Source organism: Rutidosis leptorrhynchoides, chromosome 3, assembly GCF_046630445.1.
Source record: "Rutidosis leptorrhynchoides isolate AG116_Rl617_1_P2 chromosome 3, CSIRO_AGI_Rlap_v1, whole genome shotgun sequence".
NCBI lineage: Eukaryota > Viridiplantae > Streptophyta > Magnoliopsida > Asterales > Asteraceae > Rutidosis > Rutidosis leptorrhynchoides.
The window spans coordinates 439,780,951-439,801,527 of NC_092335.1; the positions used below are offsets into that span (position 1 = coordinate 439,780,951).

The 20,577-nt window shown below is 33.6% G+C and overlaps 1 protein-coding gene across 1 annotated transcript; it reads left to right on the forward strand.

The window, feature by feature from the left end:
- The first annotated feature begins 17,824 nt into the window (after positions 1-17,824).
- Positions 17,825-19,429, forward strand: LOC139901509 (uncharacterized). The gene has a single exon (XM_071884212.1). It carries the CDS (start codon positions 17,825-17,827, stop codon positions 19,427-19,429), a length of 1,605 nt encoding a protein of 534 aa, XP_071740313.1.
- The last annotated feature ends 1,148 nt before the right edge of the window (positions 19,430-20,577 follow it).

Here is a 20,577-nt window from a genome sequence, read left to right on the forward strand (position 1 = left end):
ACCCCAAATATAAACCCTAAACCTAAACTCTAAACCCTAAAATCTAAACCCTAAAACTAAACCTTAACCTAAACCCTAAATCTAAACTCAAAACTCTAAACGTAAACTCTAAACCTTACACCCTAAATCTAAACCCAAATCTAAACCCTAAAAACTCTAAACCATAAGCCCTAAAATATAAACCCCGGAATCTAAACCCTAAACCCTAAACTTAAACCCTAAACCCTAAATCTATACCTAAAACCCTACACCCTAGAATCTAAACCCTAACCTAAACCTTAAACCCCAAATCTAAACCCAAATCCCTAAACCTAAGCTCTAAAATCTAAACCCTAAACCTTAACCTAAACCCTATATCTAAACCCAAAACGCTAAACCTGAACTCTAAACCTTACACCCTAAATCTAAAGCCTAAACCCTAACCTAAACCCTAAAAACTCTAAACCACAACCCTTAACCCTAAGCTCTAAAATATAAACCCTAAACCCTAGAATCTAAGCCCTAAATCTAAACCCAAAACCCTACACTCTAGAATCTAAGCCCGAAACCCTAACCTAAACCCTAAACCCTTAATCTAAACCCTGCGCCATTTTTACCTGAGTTTTTGTTTACACTTTCCAAAAATCGTGTTGTTTTGTGGCCTATGTTTGATCTTTCCGGTGTTAGCATCGCCAAAAAGTGGTTAATTTCAAATTTGTAGTTGAATCCATAGATGTAATGCGTTAACATCGGATGTTGTGATTCGAGAGGTTTGATTGATTTTAATCTTCATATTTGTATTTGTATTTGATTAATTTGAGATGATGAGAGGGGCGATTGATCAACCGCTTCTCCTTCATTTCATCCAAACCTGACCCATTTACATGAATGTCTTAAACGTTAGATATTGCAAAGTTTTTTTTTTTTTTTTTGCCCATTCTATAAAACAAAAAGTGTTGTGTGTCAATTGAACACGGTTTGAACTAGTTTTGACCCTTTACCAAATGATACCAAATGGGGTGCTGGATCACCAAGAGCCAATAATGATCATGTTTAGAATACGACATCCTTCAACAGATGTGTAGGTGTTGCATGTTTCTTATTTCAAAACTCTTCATTTGCACATATGACATGCTCTACAACCTATTCAATGAAAATGGATGAAATATTTTTTTAGCAAATAAAGGACTAAAGCTCAATGGTGACGTGTACTGACCTATCATTGATGGAGGTGTAGTCAAGTAAATAGTTTATTTATTTACATGCCATAAAAAGTAAAACCATGAGATAGTTATGGACAACATAAGTCTGCTTGATGCTTATATAGAAGTCATAATTGTTGGAACCTAAGTTAACCATTTTGAATGAACATTTGATGGATAAGCTATGTCTTCTTAAACTCGAAGCTTATGACAGGGTAACCTAAAATTGGTAGTCTAGTAACTAAAATTGGTGACATAATTGTTACTATTGGTAGAAGAGCGGAGTATATCAACAATAATATTAACAAATATTACCTAACGATAAATATTTTGACAAATAAGCTACAAAAAACCTTGTTTAATAGCAACAACTTTGTTCCATTAATTTTGCGTTTAGAAATTTGGTGGTGCATATTCTTCGAATTTAAATTTCAATGATATGCAATCTTCAAAGTATTTAAAGATTAATCCCATACATCTTGATCTCTTCACCACGGTTCCAAAAACTATTTATTCTAATTCCAGTTCATATGTTTACTACATTAGAATAAATAGTGGCATGAACCCATATAGTCCATTGATTGATCATTGATGTAGCAAGTCACCATAACTTTATTGACGTATGCAAGCATTTTCCTTTCAATTCTATCACGGTGGCATGAACCCGCGTAGTCCATTGATTGAGGCCAATACTTCTAAATTGATCCAACTGACTACAAAGCATATAAATTATCATTAGATACCACATCTCGCATATAAAGTAATCTTCAAATCTATTCTCCGAGTCAGTAAACCCTAAACCCTAGACCCTAAACCCTAAACCCTAAGCCCTAGAATCTAAACTCTAAACCTAAACCCTATACCCTAAATCTAAACCCAAAACCCTACACTTTAGAATCTAAACCCTAAACTCTAACCTAAAACCTAAACCCTAAATCTAAACCCTAAACCTAAACTCTAAACCCTAAAATCTAAACCCTAAACTCTAAATCAAAACCCTAAACCCTAAACTCTAACCTAAACTCTAAATCTAAACCCAAAACCCTAAACCTAAACTCTAAACCCTACACCCTAAATCTAAACCCTAAAAACTCTAAACCCTAACCCTAAACCCTAAGCCCTAAAATATAAACCTTAGAATCTAAACCCTAAACCTAAACCCTACACCCTACTATAACCCTAAATCTAAACCCAAAATCCTACACCCTATAATCTAAACCCTAAACTCCAAATATAAACCCTAAACCTAAACTCTAAACCCTAAAATCTAAACCCTAAAACTAAACCTTAACCTAAACCCTAAATCTAAACTCAAAACTCTAAACGTAAACTCTAAACCTTACACCCTAAATCTAAACCCAAATCTAAACCCTAAAAACTTTAAACCATAAGCCCTAAAATATAAACCCCGGAATCTAAACCCTAAACCCTAAACTTAAACCCTAAACCCTAAATCTATACCCAAAACCCTACACCGTAGAATCTAAACCCTAACCTAAACCTTAAACCCCAAATCTAAACCCAAATCCCTAAACCTAAACTCTAAAATCTAAACCCTAAACCTTAACCTAAACCCTTTATCTAAACCCAAAACGCTAAACCTGAACTCTAAACCTTACACCCTAAATCTAAAGCCTAAACCCTAACCTAAACCCTAAAAACTCTAAACCACAACCCTAAACCCTAAGCCCTAAAATATAATCCCTAAACCCTAGAATCTAAGCCCTAAATCTAAACCCAAAACCCTACACTCTAGAATCTAAGCCCGAAACCCTAACCTAAACCCAAAACCCTTAATCTAAACCCTGCGCCATTTTTACATGAGCTTTTGTTTACGCTTGCCAAAAATCGTGTTGTTTTGTGGCCTATGTTTGATCTTTCCGGTGTTAGCATCGCCAAAAAGTGGTTAATTTCAAATTTGTAGTTGAATCCATAGATGTAATGCGTCAACATCGGATGTTGTGATTCGAGAGGTTTGATTGATTTTAATCTTCATATTTGTATTTGTATTTGATTAATTTGAGATGATGAGAGGGGCGATTGATCAACCGCTTCTCCTTCATTTCATCCAAACCTGACCCATTTACATGAATGTCTTAAACGTTAGATATTGCAAAGTGTTTTTTTTTTTTTTTTTTTTTTTTTGCCCATTCTATAAAACAAAAAGTGTTGTGTGTCAATTGAACACGGTCTGAACTCGTTTTGACCCTTTACTAAATGATACCAAATGGGGTGCTGGATCCCCAAGAGCCAATAATGATCATGTTTAGAATACGACATCCTTCAACAGAGGTGTAGGTGTTGCATGTTTCTTATTTCAAAACTCTTCATTTGCACATATGACATGCTCTACAACCTATTCAATGAAAATGGATGACATATTTTTTTAACAAATAAAGGACTAAAGCTCAATGGTGACGTGTACTGACCTATCATTGATGGAGGTGTAGTCAAGTAAATAGTTTATTTATTTACATGCCATAAAAAGTAAAACCATGAGATAGTTATGGACAACATAAGTCTGCTTGATGCTTATATAGAAGTCATAATTGTTGGGACCTAAGTTAACCATTTTGAATGAACATTTGATGGATAAGCTATGTCTTCTTAAACTCGAAGCTTATGACAGGGTAACCTAAAATTGGTAGTCTAGTAACTAAAATTGGTGACATAATTGTTACTATTGGTAGAAGAGCGGAGTATATCAACAATAATATTAACAAATATTACCTAACGATAAATATTTTGACAAATAAGCTACAAAAAACCTTGTTTAATAGCAACAACTTTGTTCCATTAATTTTGCGTTTAGAAATTTGGTGGTGCATATTCTTCGAATTTAAATTTCAATGATATGCAATCTTCAAAGTATTTAAAGATTAATCCCATACATCTTGATTTCTTCACCACGGTTCCAAAAACTATTTATTCTAATTCCAGTTCATATGTTTACTACATTAGAATAAATAGTGGCATGAACCCATATAGTCCATTGATTGATCATTGATGTAGCAAGTCACCATAACTTTATTGACGTATACAAGCATTTTCCTTTCAATTCTATCACGGTGGCATGAACCCGCGTAGTCCATTGATTGAGGCCAATACTTCTAAATTGATCCAACTGACTACAAAGCATATAAATTATCATTAGATACCACATCTCGCATATAAAGTAATCTTCAAATCTATTCTCCGAGTCAGTAATATCTAGTGACCATTTTTAAGAACAAATATGTTACTTTAAACACCACCAATAAGGCAATTTTTCCGAATGCTGCATAAAAAAATTAAAGACCGGAAAATAATAAAGTTTCAGAATGCTCACCAGTAGACATCGAACCAAATCCATCAACTTTTTGACTTAACTGGCGTTCTATCTTTTTAACAGGACGGGTATTCGGAGTAATAGCTTTAAGGGAGTGAAGATCTGATTTTGAAGTAGCATGCGTAGCACCACCCAATGACAATTTGCTCGTTGCACCTGAGCCACCAATCGACAATCTACCCCCTTTTTAGCACTTTGTTGCTGCTTCATTGGGCTTGGTTTGGATCAAAAAAGAGCTTCATGTTTAGCTATTAACTATCCCTGAAGTTTCTTCTGATCCTGAAATATCAAAAAACAATCGTCGTTACACTTGCCTCCATAAAATAATTCAAAAAACAACATCATCATACTATATTAATGTAGTATCATACCCTTTGTCGTTTTCATTCTTCCTCTTTTTCTTGCCTTAATATCTTGTAATCCTCAAGCATCGAAAGAAGCCGAACCTAGATATAACATATTAGATTGCAAGAAATGCTCAATTCCATAAACTATTATATTAAAACTATTAAGAAAGTTAGAAGAATTAAGTTGTTACCCCATCATAAGTAAATTCAACACCTCTTTCATTCTCCCACACAACTGTTTTAGCAACTAATGCATCTACGATTCCTGGATCAAGATATTACATTAAATCTCGTTAAAAAAAATATAAAATACGAAGGGTCTGACTTTATAACGGTGCGACATGTACCTGGAAGTTTATTGACCAATGCACGAGCTTTTTCGGTACGCTTCAGTGTAAGATGAGCACCTCTTCTAGCATTATATCGATTATCATCCTGCACAAAAAGTTTAGATATCATTGGTAGGTGTTCAGTGCAGTAGATAAAAAAGAGTTGGCAAAATGGGTGGGTCAATTAAGTTGAATAACAACTTTTGAAACAATTCTTAATGTTACTAATCTAAAAAGAAACGCATCATGCAAAAGATTCCCTTTTTTATACTTTTTTGTTTTTGTTAATCTTAAGAAATATAACAATGGTTAAACCTTCAAAACTTATTTGTTAAACTTTTTAATAATTACATACCTAATCATCATATTAATTAGAAAGTAAATCCATAATCATAAACATTTATGCACATTATAATGTACTATTTGCAGAATCAAAAGATTTCCATATGAAAAGAAACTTCTACTCCTGGTGAGTTCCATCTAGGATAATGAGGAATCTGCGTTCGTTACGCACGAAAGCAATCAAACACCTATCTTCTGGAACATAACCATTTTCAGTCAAGAACTTTAACCACCGTTTAGTAACAATCTTTTTTTCGATCTTTTGTCTTCCCTCACATCCCATATATGAGTTTTGTTGTTTAGATCCAAACACTCATAGTCACAATTGATTACCAGCTCTTGTAGTTTTTGAAGTTCTTCCGACAGCCTCTAAATAACATACATAAAAGATTGTTTAATGATGTAAAGGTAAATAAAGGAAACTTATGCATTTAAGATCTAAAATCGCTATAGTATAAGTGAAATATTGACCAATGATTTTTCAGCCTAATTATGGCCCTAATATATACAAGATAACTATAACTATGTTATTATCTCTGCAACTTCTTACCAAAAGAGTTTGTTTTAATGTTGAGCTATCACAAATGTATTTATTATTCTTTAAGCTGTAATATTTTTGTTGTTAGACTATTTTCAACCCCAATGGTAACGGTGACATGTATCCACTTGGTATATTTTATGGTTGATGTGAATGTAAATAAAGGAAACTTGGACATTTAAGATCTAAAACGTGTATAGTATAAATGAAAGATTGACTAATGATATTTCATCTTAATTTTGACCCTAATATATAAATTATAACGATAACTATGTTATTATCTCTGCAACTTCTTACTAAAAGAGTGAACATGAACATGAAAAAAGACAATTCTAAAACCTAAACCTTAACTATGTTATACTCTAAACCCTAAAACCTAAACCTCAAATTCTAAAATCTAAATCCGTAGCACTAAACTCTAAACCCTTAACCCTAAACTATATACCCTAAACCCTAAACCCCTATACACTAAACCATAAAACCTAAACCTAAACCCTAAATCCTATACATTAAACCCTAAACTTTATATCTATACTCTAAACCATAAATTGTAAAAACAAAACCTTAAGCCCTAAACCCTATCTCTAAACCTTAAACCATAAATTCTAAAATTTAAACCTTAAACCTTAAAGTCTAAGACATAAACCCTAAACACTAAACCCCAAACTCTATACACTAAACTCTAAACCATAAACCCTGAATCTAAACCTTAAACCCTAAATCAACCCTACACCCTAAACCACCAACCCTTAACCTTACACACCAAACCTTAAACCTTAAACCATATACCACTATACCCTAAACCATAAATTCTAAAATTTAAACCCTATACACTAAACCCTAAACCCTAAACCATAAAACCTTAAACCCTAAACTCTATACCATAAATTCTAAAAACTAAACCCTAAACTCTAAATCCTAATTTCTAAACCCTAAACCATGGTTGCAAAAGACGTGAGACGGGGTCGAGACGGTCGGGTCTTAAAAAGGTCGAGACGTTCGAGACGGGGTCGAGACGGACGTTGACCAAAGTTGACTTTTAAATATATAAGTATATAAATGTATATATGTGTACATATTTTAAAGCCAAAAACTTTAATTAACTAATTTATACTCATACTTACTATCACCGTTAATATAATGCAGAAAATTCAAACTAAAATTCGACAAATTTGACCGATTTTACCGACTTTCTGGCTTTTTCGAATTTTGAGAGACTTTGACCTGATTTTTTTCAACTTTGACCCGAATTTTGGCCGTTGACTGTCATATTAGACGGTTTTTTTCGAGACGGGACGGGCTAGTCACCAAACCGTCGCAACGGACGTCGAGACGGCTCGAGACGGGGTGTTTTGCAACAGTGCCCTAAACCCTAAACCCTAAATACTAAACCGTAAACCCTAAACCTTATATACTAAACCTTATATACTAAACCGTAAACCATAAACCTAAACCGTAAATCCTATACACTAAACCCTAAACTCTATATCTATACTTTAAACCATATATTATAAAAACAAAACCCTAAGCCCTAAACTCTATACCATAAAACCTTAAACCCTAAACTCTATACCATAAATTCTAAAAACTAAACCCTAAACTCTAAATCCTAAACTCTAAACCCTAAACCCTTAACCCTAAACCCTAAATACTAAACCGTAAACCCTAAACCTTATATACTAAACCGTAAACCATAAACCTAAACCCTAAATCCTATACACTAAACCCTAAACTCTATATCTATACGTTAAACCATATATTGTAAAAACAAAACCCTAAGCCCTAAACCCTATATTCTAAACCTTAAACCATAAATTCTAAAATCTAAATCTTAAACCTTAAAGTCTAATCCATAAACCCTAAACACTACCCCAAACCGGATACACTAAACTCTAAACCTTATACCCTATATCTAAACCCAAACCCTAAATTAACCCTAAACCACCAACTCTTAACCTTACACACCAAACCCTAAACCTTAAACTCTATACCCCAAACCTTAAACTATAAATTCTAAAATTCAAACCCTAAACACTAAAACCTGAACCATATACACTAAACCCTATACACTAAAACCTAAACCTTAAACCCTATATCTAAACCCTAAACACTAAACTCTAAACCATAAACCATAAACCATAAAACCATAAACCCCTAACTCTATACCATAAATTCTAAAAAGTAAACCCTAAACTCTAAAGCCTAAACTCTAAACTCGAAACACTAAACCCTAAATCCTAAACACTAAACCGTAAACCCTATACACTAAACCCTAAGCCTTAAACCCTAAACCCTTAACCCTAAAGCATAAATTCTAAAATCTTAACCCTAAACCCTAAATCCTAAACTGTAAAACATAAACCGTAAACCCTAAATAGCAATTCCTAAACCTTAAACATTAACATGTAATAACTAAAAACTAACAGTTGAACCTTTCATAACCATACAATTAAACCATTGATAATCGATTCAAACTAATAGTGAAATTGATGGCTTTGTTACCTGCAAATCGTTTGTTTCCGCTTACCCTCTGTAATTGGGTGAAGTCCAAGTTGTCTCGGTTTCATAATCTTTTTTTGTCACTAATCAAGCACGCATCGCGTTCCTAAAACCTAAATCAAACTCAATGAAAAAACCGAATAATAGAATGAATCAAACACTTTTCTATTTACATATATATACTAAATCGATAGACATCAAATGTAAAGGCAGTTAATGTTACCCCTACCCATGTTAAGATGTATTGATAACCTACAGCATCAAGTCCGATTGATACCATTGCGTCAGCTAAATACATTCACATCACAAACATGTAATCAGCCACCACGAATGCAACTAATTGTTGCCTTGCCAAGAGGTGACTGAGAGCACAATGTTCACCATCAAAGGCTTCACAAGCTGAAAAAATGGAACAAAAAATAAAGTGTCAATAGACATAACTAACCACAAACGTGTCCAAAATTTAGAAAAACAGTTTTCCACATTTAGCTGCAATGGTTACAATTTGAAACCCTAATTTTTAATAATAACTCGTAACAACTATTACTTCAAAATGGGAAATCATGCACACGATGTCAATGATGACGAACCCTAATTTATAACCAAAATCTTTAATTCGTCTATAGAAAGCGACAAGAAAATAGTTGTTGGTGAAACATACCTTGTGAAAATAGGCGGCAACAAACAAACATACATGAGTGGCTCAAAGAATCGTTCAAGCATGTCGATGAAGAGAGTCGACGGAGACGCTGATATACAAAGGAAATTAACCGTGAAAAAAATAAAACCCTAAACTTTAATCATCAGCAATCGATAACATCGACGATTACAATATCAGAGACAGTAAGACCATTCATCACCACAAAACATCACAAAGTCTCTCAATTTAGTTAGGTCAAGAGGTGTAGAGAGAGAAAGCTGCAAGTCGAGAGAAGCTTAAAGTATATAAACATACACAACACATCAACAGAAACACAATTAGAAACAGAATGAGATAAAGATTGTTAACCTAGATTTAATACTAACACAAGTTTATTTGGATCTGCAGATATCAACCATATCCCGCAAACCTATTGATTAAGATGAACAAACCAATTAATTTAAACATCAGTTCGATAAACATGAAAATCAAAAACCTAAATAAATAATGAGATGAGGATTTTGCAAGCATTATAAAACAAATAAACAATCAAACATTCAAATGTGTAAAAATTAAAATAAAAATAAAAAAATTGTTTAAAATATAGCATTGGATAAACTGGAATAAAGGAAATGTTATTAGAGAAAATCTGTTTTTAATGCACTTATAAATATAAATTTTTACTCCAATATAATTGTACATATATGTGTTCGGATGCAAGCCACGTATCATAATTTGCAAAGTCCAGTCGTATGATTAAGTTACAAACAAAAATTTAAATTTAAATTTTAAAATGTAATCTCAATATCAAGAAATTGTTGCTACCACATCAAGTACTTATTTGGATGCCACACAAGCACAAATGTTGCTTAATAAGTGAAGTGACTTACACGTACAATAAACATAATCTTTTTAGTGTTTATAGATATAGAAATAAGTGAACATTTAAGTAGTAATTTGCCACCAGAAGCATTAACACCACCTTTGAAGAAGATTTTTTCTACTTTTGCTTATTCAATTATCATCGGATGCATCGGTTCCATGGTTTAAAAAACGGTCGAGGCGTACGCCTCGAGGCGCGCCTCAGTACGATTTTCGAATTACCCGTTTAGGAACGTACGCCTCAAAGGCCAACTAAAAAGGTACGCCTAATTTGGAGAGGCGGTTCGATTTTTGTACGCCTCACAGGTGACTGAAAAGCGTGCGCCTCATGTTGTTTAGCAAAATATGGCAGTCAACGGCGGTCAATTGTGCAGATCTCGCCGTAAGAGACGTGAAAAGAGAAAAAAAGATGAGAGAGGAAGGATAGCGGCTGTAGTTTTTTAATTTCTTTTAGGGTTTTTAAGTTGAGAAGAAGATAAGTTGGAGAGAGAAAAATATGCTCATGTTGCTCAAATCTGGAGTCTACCCGTATTATTTATTATTTATTTATCATTATTTATTATTTACAGCTAGCTTAATTTCTTTTTACTTCTGTCAAATAACAATAATAGTCCCTGAAGTTTAACAAAACTAAAATAACTTGAATAAACTTGATATTTATACATACATATATTAGAAAATATATATTTTTAACTCCGCCTCGGTTCGCCTCGAGGCATGCCTCGCCTCACAAAGGGGAAACGCCTCGAGGCGCGTTTCCGTTTTTTTAAACCTTGATCGGTTCTACTCTAACATAATCACACGAGTTTTCATCATTGTTGCATCAATCCCACATTCTCCAGACTACTAACGTAGGGGCGCCATGACCCTCTTTTTGATTTGATTTCCACAATGATGATTTGATTTCAGCAAACTCTAATATACAAGTCAAAAATTAGATCTATGCTCTTTTTCTATGGTAAAGAGTAAGAATAGAAAAAGAGGTAACAGTCATGGTCAAACTTCCTCAGGTCTTGTACATTTAGGTTGATTTGTATTTTGTTGTAGTAGTATATGAATTAGTCAAACATTTAAATGAACTCTTTGAATAATATGAAAAACCAAAGCATTGCTGCATTGAGATCTTTATACTTTAACCTTCTCGATTGATATTTCAAGTAGCTATATTAGAGTTTTGAAACAAAAAAGGAAAGAAAATAAATGATTGTACATGAAGGTGTAATATATACCTCTGAGCATTCTCTCCTTAAACAGATCATCATGATCATTCATGTATCCACTATATCTGCTAAATATAAGTATATGCCCAGGCCAAAACACATTTAAAAATGATCTTGTACCAATTATGATTAAAAAATGTATTAAGTGAATATGCATTAAAAACATAATAAGTATCATATGAATAGGTGGGAGTGATGACTAATGTGAGCCAGAAAAAAGTCTATCAAATTTTTCATATAAACAAAAATGGAACACACTAAGAAATGTTTTTTTATAGATCGCATTGACAATGTGAAACAATGGATTTGAATACTTACCGTTCCATTTACTCATTGTAACTTTTGATACGTTACTAAAATTTAAAAATTTATAGACTAAATCGGGATTAAAGAAATATCTACCTTCACGAGCTCGAAGTCGTGCTACTGTCTGGGTCCCAACTGACCGGTTTCGACACATAAATAAAGTAACCACATGTGTTAATTTCCCTGTATAAATATACATCAAACTAATCACATTAGCCTAGATTAGAAAATGATATAATGAAAGTATTGTTGTGGCATTTCACCACCTGAAATTACACTTAATACATATATAAGATATATTTAATGATACCTCGCAAGCCCTTCTTATTATCATCATTAGTCACCGCCGTATGATCCGTCGGCTCATTAACAGAACGTACCATAATCGAACCATATATCAAAGAATCAACACAAAATATTAATTAGAAGACAATACACATATTAATACCAATACATCATAGAATGATTACTTTACTCGTATTTATTGTTGATAATTATTACGTAACCCTAAAACACAACTGATGAATATTTTAAGTGTAATATTGTTGTGTATTAAGTATGTAACTAATTACATTATTATTGGAATTAATCTCGTAACTTATTTTAATTTGATTAATAATACATTTATTCTGTTTGTAATATTATATATATGTGAATGTGAATTGAGTAACTTACAATATTCGAACTGATGTCAAACCTCCTAGACTCCCAAGAATGGATCCATTAAAGAAATTGTACGAAAGGTCCCTGCGACGCAAATTCAGGTTCTGAGAACGCATTCATCAAGTATCTTATAGCTAAAGAATTTTATTGATACTTTTGTCCTCATAAATAACCCTTAAATAGTCAAGCTGCATTGAGCCATTGATGTATGCAATTTTTTCTGCCCATTGAGCCATTGGCAATTTCTCTATCATCCACCTGTGTTGTTAGACCCACCCAAACAAACATCTCTGCACCACAGTCCATTACATAGCATTTGTCAGTTTCAAACGTCGAATTTGAATATTCATCAATTGGATCTGCATCCTGGCCTCCATCGATGCTGCAAAAGAATAAACAATATGATATTATCATGGAGAATTTAACAATAAGAAACTTTTCCTACAAAGTATATGTCTAATCGAACAGTGGAAGACGTTGCAAAATGGGTGGGTTGTTTAAGGGGTCCCAACAGATTAACTTTATTAACACAGGTCAGGCTAGGCTAGGCTGATCAATTGACATTTTTTTCACCATTTGTTCTAACTTTAAATAGATAATTAATTAGTTATATAAGATGAAACAGAAAAATTGCTAATAAAATTGATTTAGGTAGGAGGTTTAAGAACACATAGTGTCGCTTACGTCCCATTTGACCCATTTCCATTTTAGCTAAACATTTAAAAGTTTATGTATTAAAAATAAAATACAACCATAACCGACCCACTTTGAGTGCAAATGAGTTGATATTGCAACCCCTGCATACGAATGTTCACTAATAACTCTACATGTTTTCGCTGATTTTTTTTGTAATGTGCAAAAAATAATACGGAGTAAAGAATATTCATACCTATAAAGTTTTTCGGGAGTCCTATCAGAAACAATATCATTGTCAGTTCACACATTTTTGCCAATAGGAGCAAACCCACCAAAGATAACCCAAAACTCACCGAAATCCCCCTTTGCTTGACATCATGATTATATAAGATTACACGTTACCAACAATAGCAACATCGCACGTCCCCTCATGATATTTGGAATTCAACACATGAATAGCCTCCAACGCTCTAGCCCGTTCTTGCATCTAACCTTCAGATGTACTGAAAAGCATTCATATTTAAATCTTACTAGCCATCATATCTATGTCAATGTTTCTTCCTTTTGACTTTCAGCCTCTGAATTTGCTGCAATAATTATTCTAGTTAAAGACCCTTCAAGCCGTTATCAAATATTCTTGAAGAATAAACTTAAATATATAAATGACCCATAATAATTAAAACTTGCACAGTTCTATTAACAAAAAAAAAATGACCCATAATAATTATTCTACTGATGGTCCCAATTTCATGTATGAATATATTTTCTTCCGAGATCTAACTTAATTATTATCAATATAAAGTTATGCTAGATTTCTATCAAGCAAAAAGCAAGTGATGCTTAACTAAAACATACACAAAAGTCTACCACTCTATACCAAGACAGGACACATAAATTTTCTTGATATACTAACAACTACAATAATGACAATCATAAAATAACTGAAGCAAAATGTCATCAAGCCTCTTTCGATATGCTGTACATAAAACATATGCAAGACAAATTATAAACTAAAAAGAAGCAAACATTTGAATCATTACCTCACCTTAGAAATACATGAATGTTAATCAGAAAGCATACATTTTACAAACTTTATACCTGTAACAGAAGAAGTTGATTATTTCGACCAAAAGATGCTGCTCTCTATTGTCACATCTGTCAATATCGAAGATGCAAGTTCAGCATCGTCATACTAATAAGCAATAACCAACTAAAAATCAAAGAATGAACCTAGTAAAATTACAATTTTAGGTGAAAGGAAGATGAATAATACCTGATACTCATGGATGTTGAGACGACGTATCACAATCCTCCGACTACATAGGGAAAATACTACAGAAAAAAATACAATCAATCGAATAGAACGATGGATATAGCAGTGTCATCGGAGATAACAACGGTGATGGGGAAGATTTCTGATGCAAAGCCCGAAACCCCAATTTGGCGACGGTGGTCATAGCGACCCAACTTTAAACCCTAGCACCTGATTTTAACAAATTGAGACAAACAGATGGCCAATCGGGTAAAATAGAAAACAGTTGTACATAACATAACGACGGTTTTATTCCTGATCGGAAGTTATTCATCGTTGTTAATGATCGAAGATGGAGAAACAATACAACAACACAACAACAACAATACCCAATCCCGCGCCTGCGAGGTATGGGGAGGTAAGATGTAGACAATCCTTCCTCTACCCTAAACTAGAAGAGAAGTCGTTTCTGTTACAACGAGTCGAGAGAATTCTCCACCCACGGGAAAGGAGATTATTTTTGCATATGAATGTCGGGAATGAATCAGATTATCTAACCCTATTTTTGTTAAATTGTCCCGTGCTAAAGATCGGGTGTGTAGGGGTAATTTAGGGATGGATTATATGTAAAATTGATTCATTAGCTAATTTTTTAGTAGATGATTAACGACCGTTGGATCTAGGGGTATTGTAATGTAATTTTTTAATCTAATGGTAATAAAGGGGTTTTGAAAACATTTATTAACTAATCGAGACTCTCTTTTAATGTATAATATAGTGAGGAATTCCATTCCTTTTCTTTGGGATCAAATGCTCGATGAAATCTAATTCTTTAGAATTCAATTCCCTTGGATTCCAATTCAATTGTGAGATTTCATTCCTTCCAAAAACATTCTTTCAACCAAACGGGGCCTTAGAGTTAATATTGAAGGATCAGACCTTATTGATTGTAAACAATAAAACAAACAGAAAGAAATGATGTTGTATATTTTGGTATGCACAAGAGAGAAAATAGATAACAAGGAAGTTACTTCTTTATTCATCAGATTATGGCCATATATATAAGCCAAGAGTACAACGTACATATGCTAGAAAGTAGCTAACAACTATTACTATTTCAACCTACTACTCTCTACTTTAAATGGTCATGTGCCAAATTAATATCCAAAAGATTCGGTCACCACAATACCACTTTCAACAACTACTTGACTCCTTCTAACTAACACTTAAACAATAAAATACTAACTGGCCAATTATTAAATCTAGACTTAGAACAATGCTTTTATTATTATGATCACTAAACTTATCAAAATTACCCAACAATCACCCCCATAATTTTGATTTGTGTCTTCATTAAAGGAGTGTAGGTTCTTCCTCTTGAATTAAGTTGGCTTCGTTTTGCTTATCCTTCCATTTTGTACACTCCCTTGCAAAGTGTCCAAATCCTCCACACTCATAACATCTAAGCCCTCTTTTGTCATCTCGACCCGAGCCTCTTCCACGTCCTCTTTCTCCTCTACCAAGTCCTCTTCCTTGCCCTCTTCCTCGTCCATATTGTCTACCATCATGATCACTAGTTGTAAACAAAAGTTGTCCTCGTTCTTCATCTCTTTCATCATGACTATTGAGTCTTTCTTCATACGCTTTGAGTCTTCCCACGGCTTCTTCAAAAGACATTTTTTCGAGATCCGAATATTGCTCGATAGAGGCAATAATAAGTAGATACTTTTTAGGGGCTGAAATTAAAAGCTTTCGCACAACCACTTCTTCTTCCAGATTTGAACAGAGACTTTTAAATTTTGCAACTATGCCACTTACCTTGCCCGAAAAATCATTCATAGTCTCGTTCTCCTTCATCTTGAGCATCTCTAATTCACTCCAAGAGTTTGTAAACGCGCCTTTTGGACTCGATCGACTCCTAAATAACGTGTCTTAATTGCTTCCCAAACATCTTTTGCATCGTTATGCTTAGCAACTTGCAACAAAATATCTTCCGGTAGAGTTTGGAAGATAATGTCATTCGTGGTGTGGTTCTTTCTTGCTTCCACCGTTCTTCCGGTTACGGGATCCACCGCATCCCATAAATCGTATGCTTTCAAAACCGTCTCAACCATAATCGACCATGAAGTATAGTTAGATTCGGTTAATTTTGGACATTGTAGTAGTACGTTTCCTTGCTCACGGATTGTTAGATTTCCGTCATTTGCTGCCATTTCTTGCTTAATTTTTTTTTTTTTTTTTTTTTTTTTTTTTTTTTTTGCTTCTTGCTTGCTAACTTTCTTGCTAACTTGCTTGCTAATTTTCTTGCTGACTTGCTTGCTACTTGTTTGCTACTTGCTTGCTTCTTCTTGCTAACTTTTAGACCTTGCTACTAATTTCTTTCATAAGATCGAGCCTAAGCTCTGATACCAAGTGAAGGATCAGACCTTATTGATAGTAAACAATAAAACAAACAGAAAGAAATGATGCTGTATATTTTGGTATGCACAAGAGAGAAAATAGATAACAAGGAAGGTACTTCTTTATTCATCAGATTATGACGATATATATAAGCCAAGAGTACAACGTACATATGCTAGAAAGTAGCTAACAACTATTACTATTTCAACCTACTACTCTCTACTTTAAATGGTCTTGTGCCAAATTAATACCCAAAAGATTCGGTCACCACAATACCACTTCCAACAATTACTTGACTCCTTCCAACTAACACTTAAACAACAAAATACTAATTGGCCAATTATTAAATCTAGACTTAGAACAATACTTTTATTATTATGACCACTAAATTTATCAAAATTACCCAACAAATATTCATATAATATAACTTCGTAAATATTGTGTAGCCTTTATCTTCAGGTGGAGAAGAGTCATTTGACCGTGGATTGAGAATTGGTGCCTTTGTATAGGTAAAAAACAATTGGCTGCTGCTAAAGAAAAAACTATACGATTGTTGTTAGTTACAACGTTAATCTCCGATGTCAACGGGAGATGGCGGTCTGTTATTTCTATGTGTTACCGAAAGCGTACCTTCACATCGCTTGTAAAAGCCATTACAGTGTATGTTGTTCTAACACACTATATTTGTGGGTGTTTGAACATGATTGCTTTTGTTAGAACAAATAGTTTGTTCGAACTGGCAGTGTATTCATACAATTTTTTTTTAAAAAGCGTAAAATGTAATAAAATTTTTAAAAAAGTGTATTTGAGAGTATTCAATGTCAACACCTTGCCTTTCATAAATATAAAAAATAAATATTTAGTTATTTTTATATGGAAAAGAAAAGTTTTATTTTCACGTTAGAGTTATATTTAGTTGTTTGTAGTGGGCTTCTTGTGTTTAATTTCTTGATAATGTTCAGCCAGTTGGGCTCTTGATCACGTTGAGCGTTTGGGCTTCCCTAGCATCTAGTACGTGCTTAATTTAGCGAATGGAAGATATCGTATTTATCTAGGGTATACACGGCCGATACATTTGTTCAACTCTCATACAATACATTCGTCAATAACTTCCTTTTACGGCAAACAAGAAATTAAATTATAACTTGTTTACTTGCTTTTCAAAAAAAAAAAATTATAACTTGTTCTGTTTTATAACTTTGAAGCAATTTAATTTATTGTAGTTTGGTTGGTGCATTTGTTGGTTTTCTATGCGAAGAAGATGGAATCCGAGTTACCTGCCGAGTTGATTCACCGAATACAATCTTTATTGTCCAAGAAAGAAGCTGCTGCTACTTGCATCTTGTCCAAGTCATGGCTACATGCTTGGAATACAACCCCACACCTCAAGTTTCACAATACCAAGCTTAAAATTGAAAATACTCTTGAAAGGTATCAACGTCTCAACTTACCAATACAATCTTTAGATATCCGAATGGATATTTTTTCCTATGATACAGCTCCCCTAACACGTTGGATTCAACAAGTAACTTCTAAAAGTTGCCTTAAGGAGCTTTCCCTTTGTTTGAATCCTTATATTAATTCTTTCAGTGTGCCGAAAGAGATATTCTCATGTGAAAATCTCACTATGATCAATGTAATAAATGAAGCTTATTCTATTAGTAGTATATATAGCTCCACCATCACCATCACCAGACCCCTTTGGATCTGCAAAAACAACATGATCAAGTGTGTGTCCCTATGTGTACTCAAGTTGATAAAAGTGAATATAAGTGAAGAGTTATTTAACAACTTATTGTCTACTTGTACATTGCTTGAGAAGATTCAACTCTGTCATTGCATAGGCTTGAAGACCGTTAACGTTAACGATCTTTCTCGTCTTATCGAATTGAAGATACATTTGAATGAAGAAGATTGTGTTAAGGTTAAAGATCTTCCTTGTCTTACAGAATTGGAGATAAGCCCGTCGTGTGATTTTGTTTTCGAAATTGATAATGTCCCAAGTCTTAGTATTTTTCGTTACCGGGTTAATAAGCCTCTACTACCTTTGAGCCACATGGATCAAGTAGCAGCAAGAGTGACACATCTTCAGATACATGGATTACTTATTTGGAATAATGAATTTACCGATATGATCAAGTCGAAATTTCCTTTCCTCGCTGATTTGGACGTTGGAGTTAGGTATTGGGGGAAGTATAAGGACTTGGTTATCACTAATGCTACTCTCAAGAGGCTAACCCTAAAGTTGGATGATTACAGCCGTAATGACGTACAAGTTGATGCTCCGAACTTACTTTACTTTTCTTATGAGAGTGCTAAGATACGAACTCTCTTGTTTCCAGTCGTTGCTCCAAAGCAAATTGATCTTAAAATCAACTTGATCAAACCAATGGATCTCTCATTTTTTCTCAAATTGAGGGAAGTACTCAATTTATCAAGCACGTTTGACATATATATACGCGGAACTAGTAATGATACATTACTGACATGGGACGACACAAGTGTTAAGAATATGAGAACAAGGTTCTTGAATCCGGCAACAAACGTGAAACAACTTCATATTGAAACTAATGAACACGTGTGGAAACACACACTATATTATGATTTGTTTTTTCCTGTTTGCCATCCGAGTGGCTTAATGGTTGAACTAGTGGTAGTGAAAGCCAACAGCGATAACAGGCTCTTCTCTGATCTAATGGTAAGGGGCATTCTCAAAAATAAGAAAAAGAGGGATCTCAAAAATGTTCAAATGCGAAGTTCTGGTAATGAAAGATGGGAAGATGTTACATTACGATCTTGGAAAACTTTTATTGACCCAAGTCAGCCTTCTTCCGTTGACTTCAAACTCGAATGGTTTACTCAATAGATACTTGGGTACGTTCTATGTATCATCTCGACTTCAAAATAGGCAGTACTTTTGAGTGCTAATGTGTGACGTTTTGTTTTCTTTTTTCTTTTCTAAATTTGTTATTTTACATTTTGTTCTTAAATCCTTTTTAGAGATATTGATGTACACGTCATGGGAATGGTTTTCAATATAAGTTGTTTTGCCTATATAAATAAGGCAGTACTTAAGTTTTTTATGAGTCTATATACTTTTTAATGATTGTTGCATAATATTATGTAGTCTAATACAGAGGCTGCTGTTAGTACATGATGTTGGTTTTTTATTATTAGTTCTTTTTTATCCTTTCCAATCCATATGAATGACTAAACTAGGATCTAGAAAGTACAATCAAGCAGTTTTCATTAAATTGCATAATATTGTACACAAGTTTTCAAAATTCTATAATTCTAAACTGTATAGAATTGAACATAAATTGTTGCAGCTGTTGTTGATTCATTGGCTAACATATTCTTAAATATCTCTCTAGCACCGCCAGATGAACATCATTTGAGAAGATCTTTTTACCATACTTTCTATTTTTCTCCACCTGGATCCACAATTTGACTTTTAGGATTAAAGACCTTGAATTCAAAATTCCAAAAACTATGCCACTGATGTTAAAAAAATTTGTAAAAGGTGTTTGAAATGAAAAATGAATTATGTACTTGTTGAAGCTATTGATCCAAAAGCTCATTTTGATTTCTTTATAGTCGATTCTGCTTTAGTTTGAATTTTCTTTGTGATATTCAATCAAACATGTAAACCAATAGTACATCATTACACAGGACACGAATGTGGCACAAAAGTCCAATCTTCAACACAATTTTTTTTTTAAAAATGTATGAAGATGACATTCAATTCACTCACTGAAATAAGACAAAAATATATAGAATCAAGTTAAAGAGACATCTAAAACTGGGACATATCATCAAGCACATGGTATGCACCTAAAAAAATACTAGCTATCAGTCAAATCTGTTAACTACTACTAGTCCCTTTAAATAAAAAACTAAATATAATACATTACCATATAATTGAAACGAACAATCACAAAAATGAGAAACATCTATAGAGATGGGGTATAGTAGTAACAAAATAACCAGGCCCGGTCCAATGCAAGAACCGAG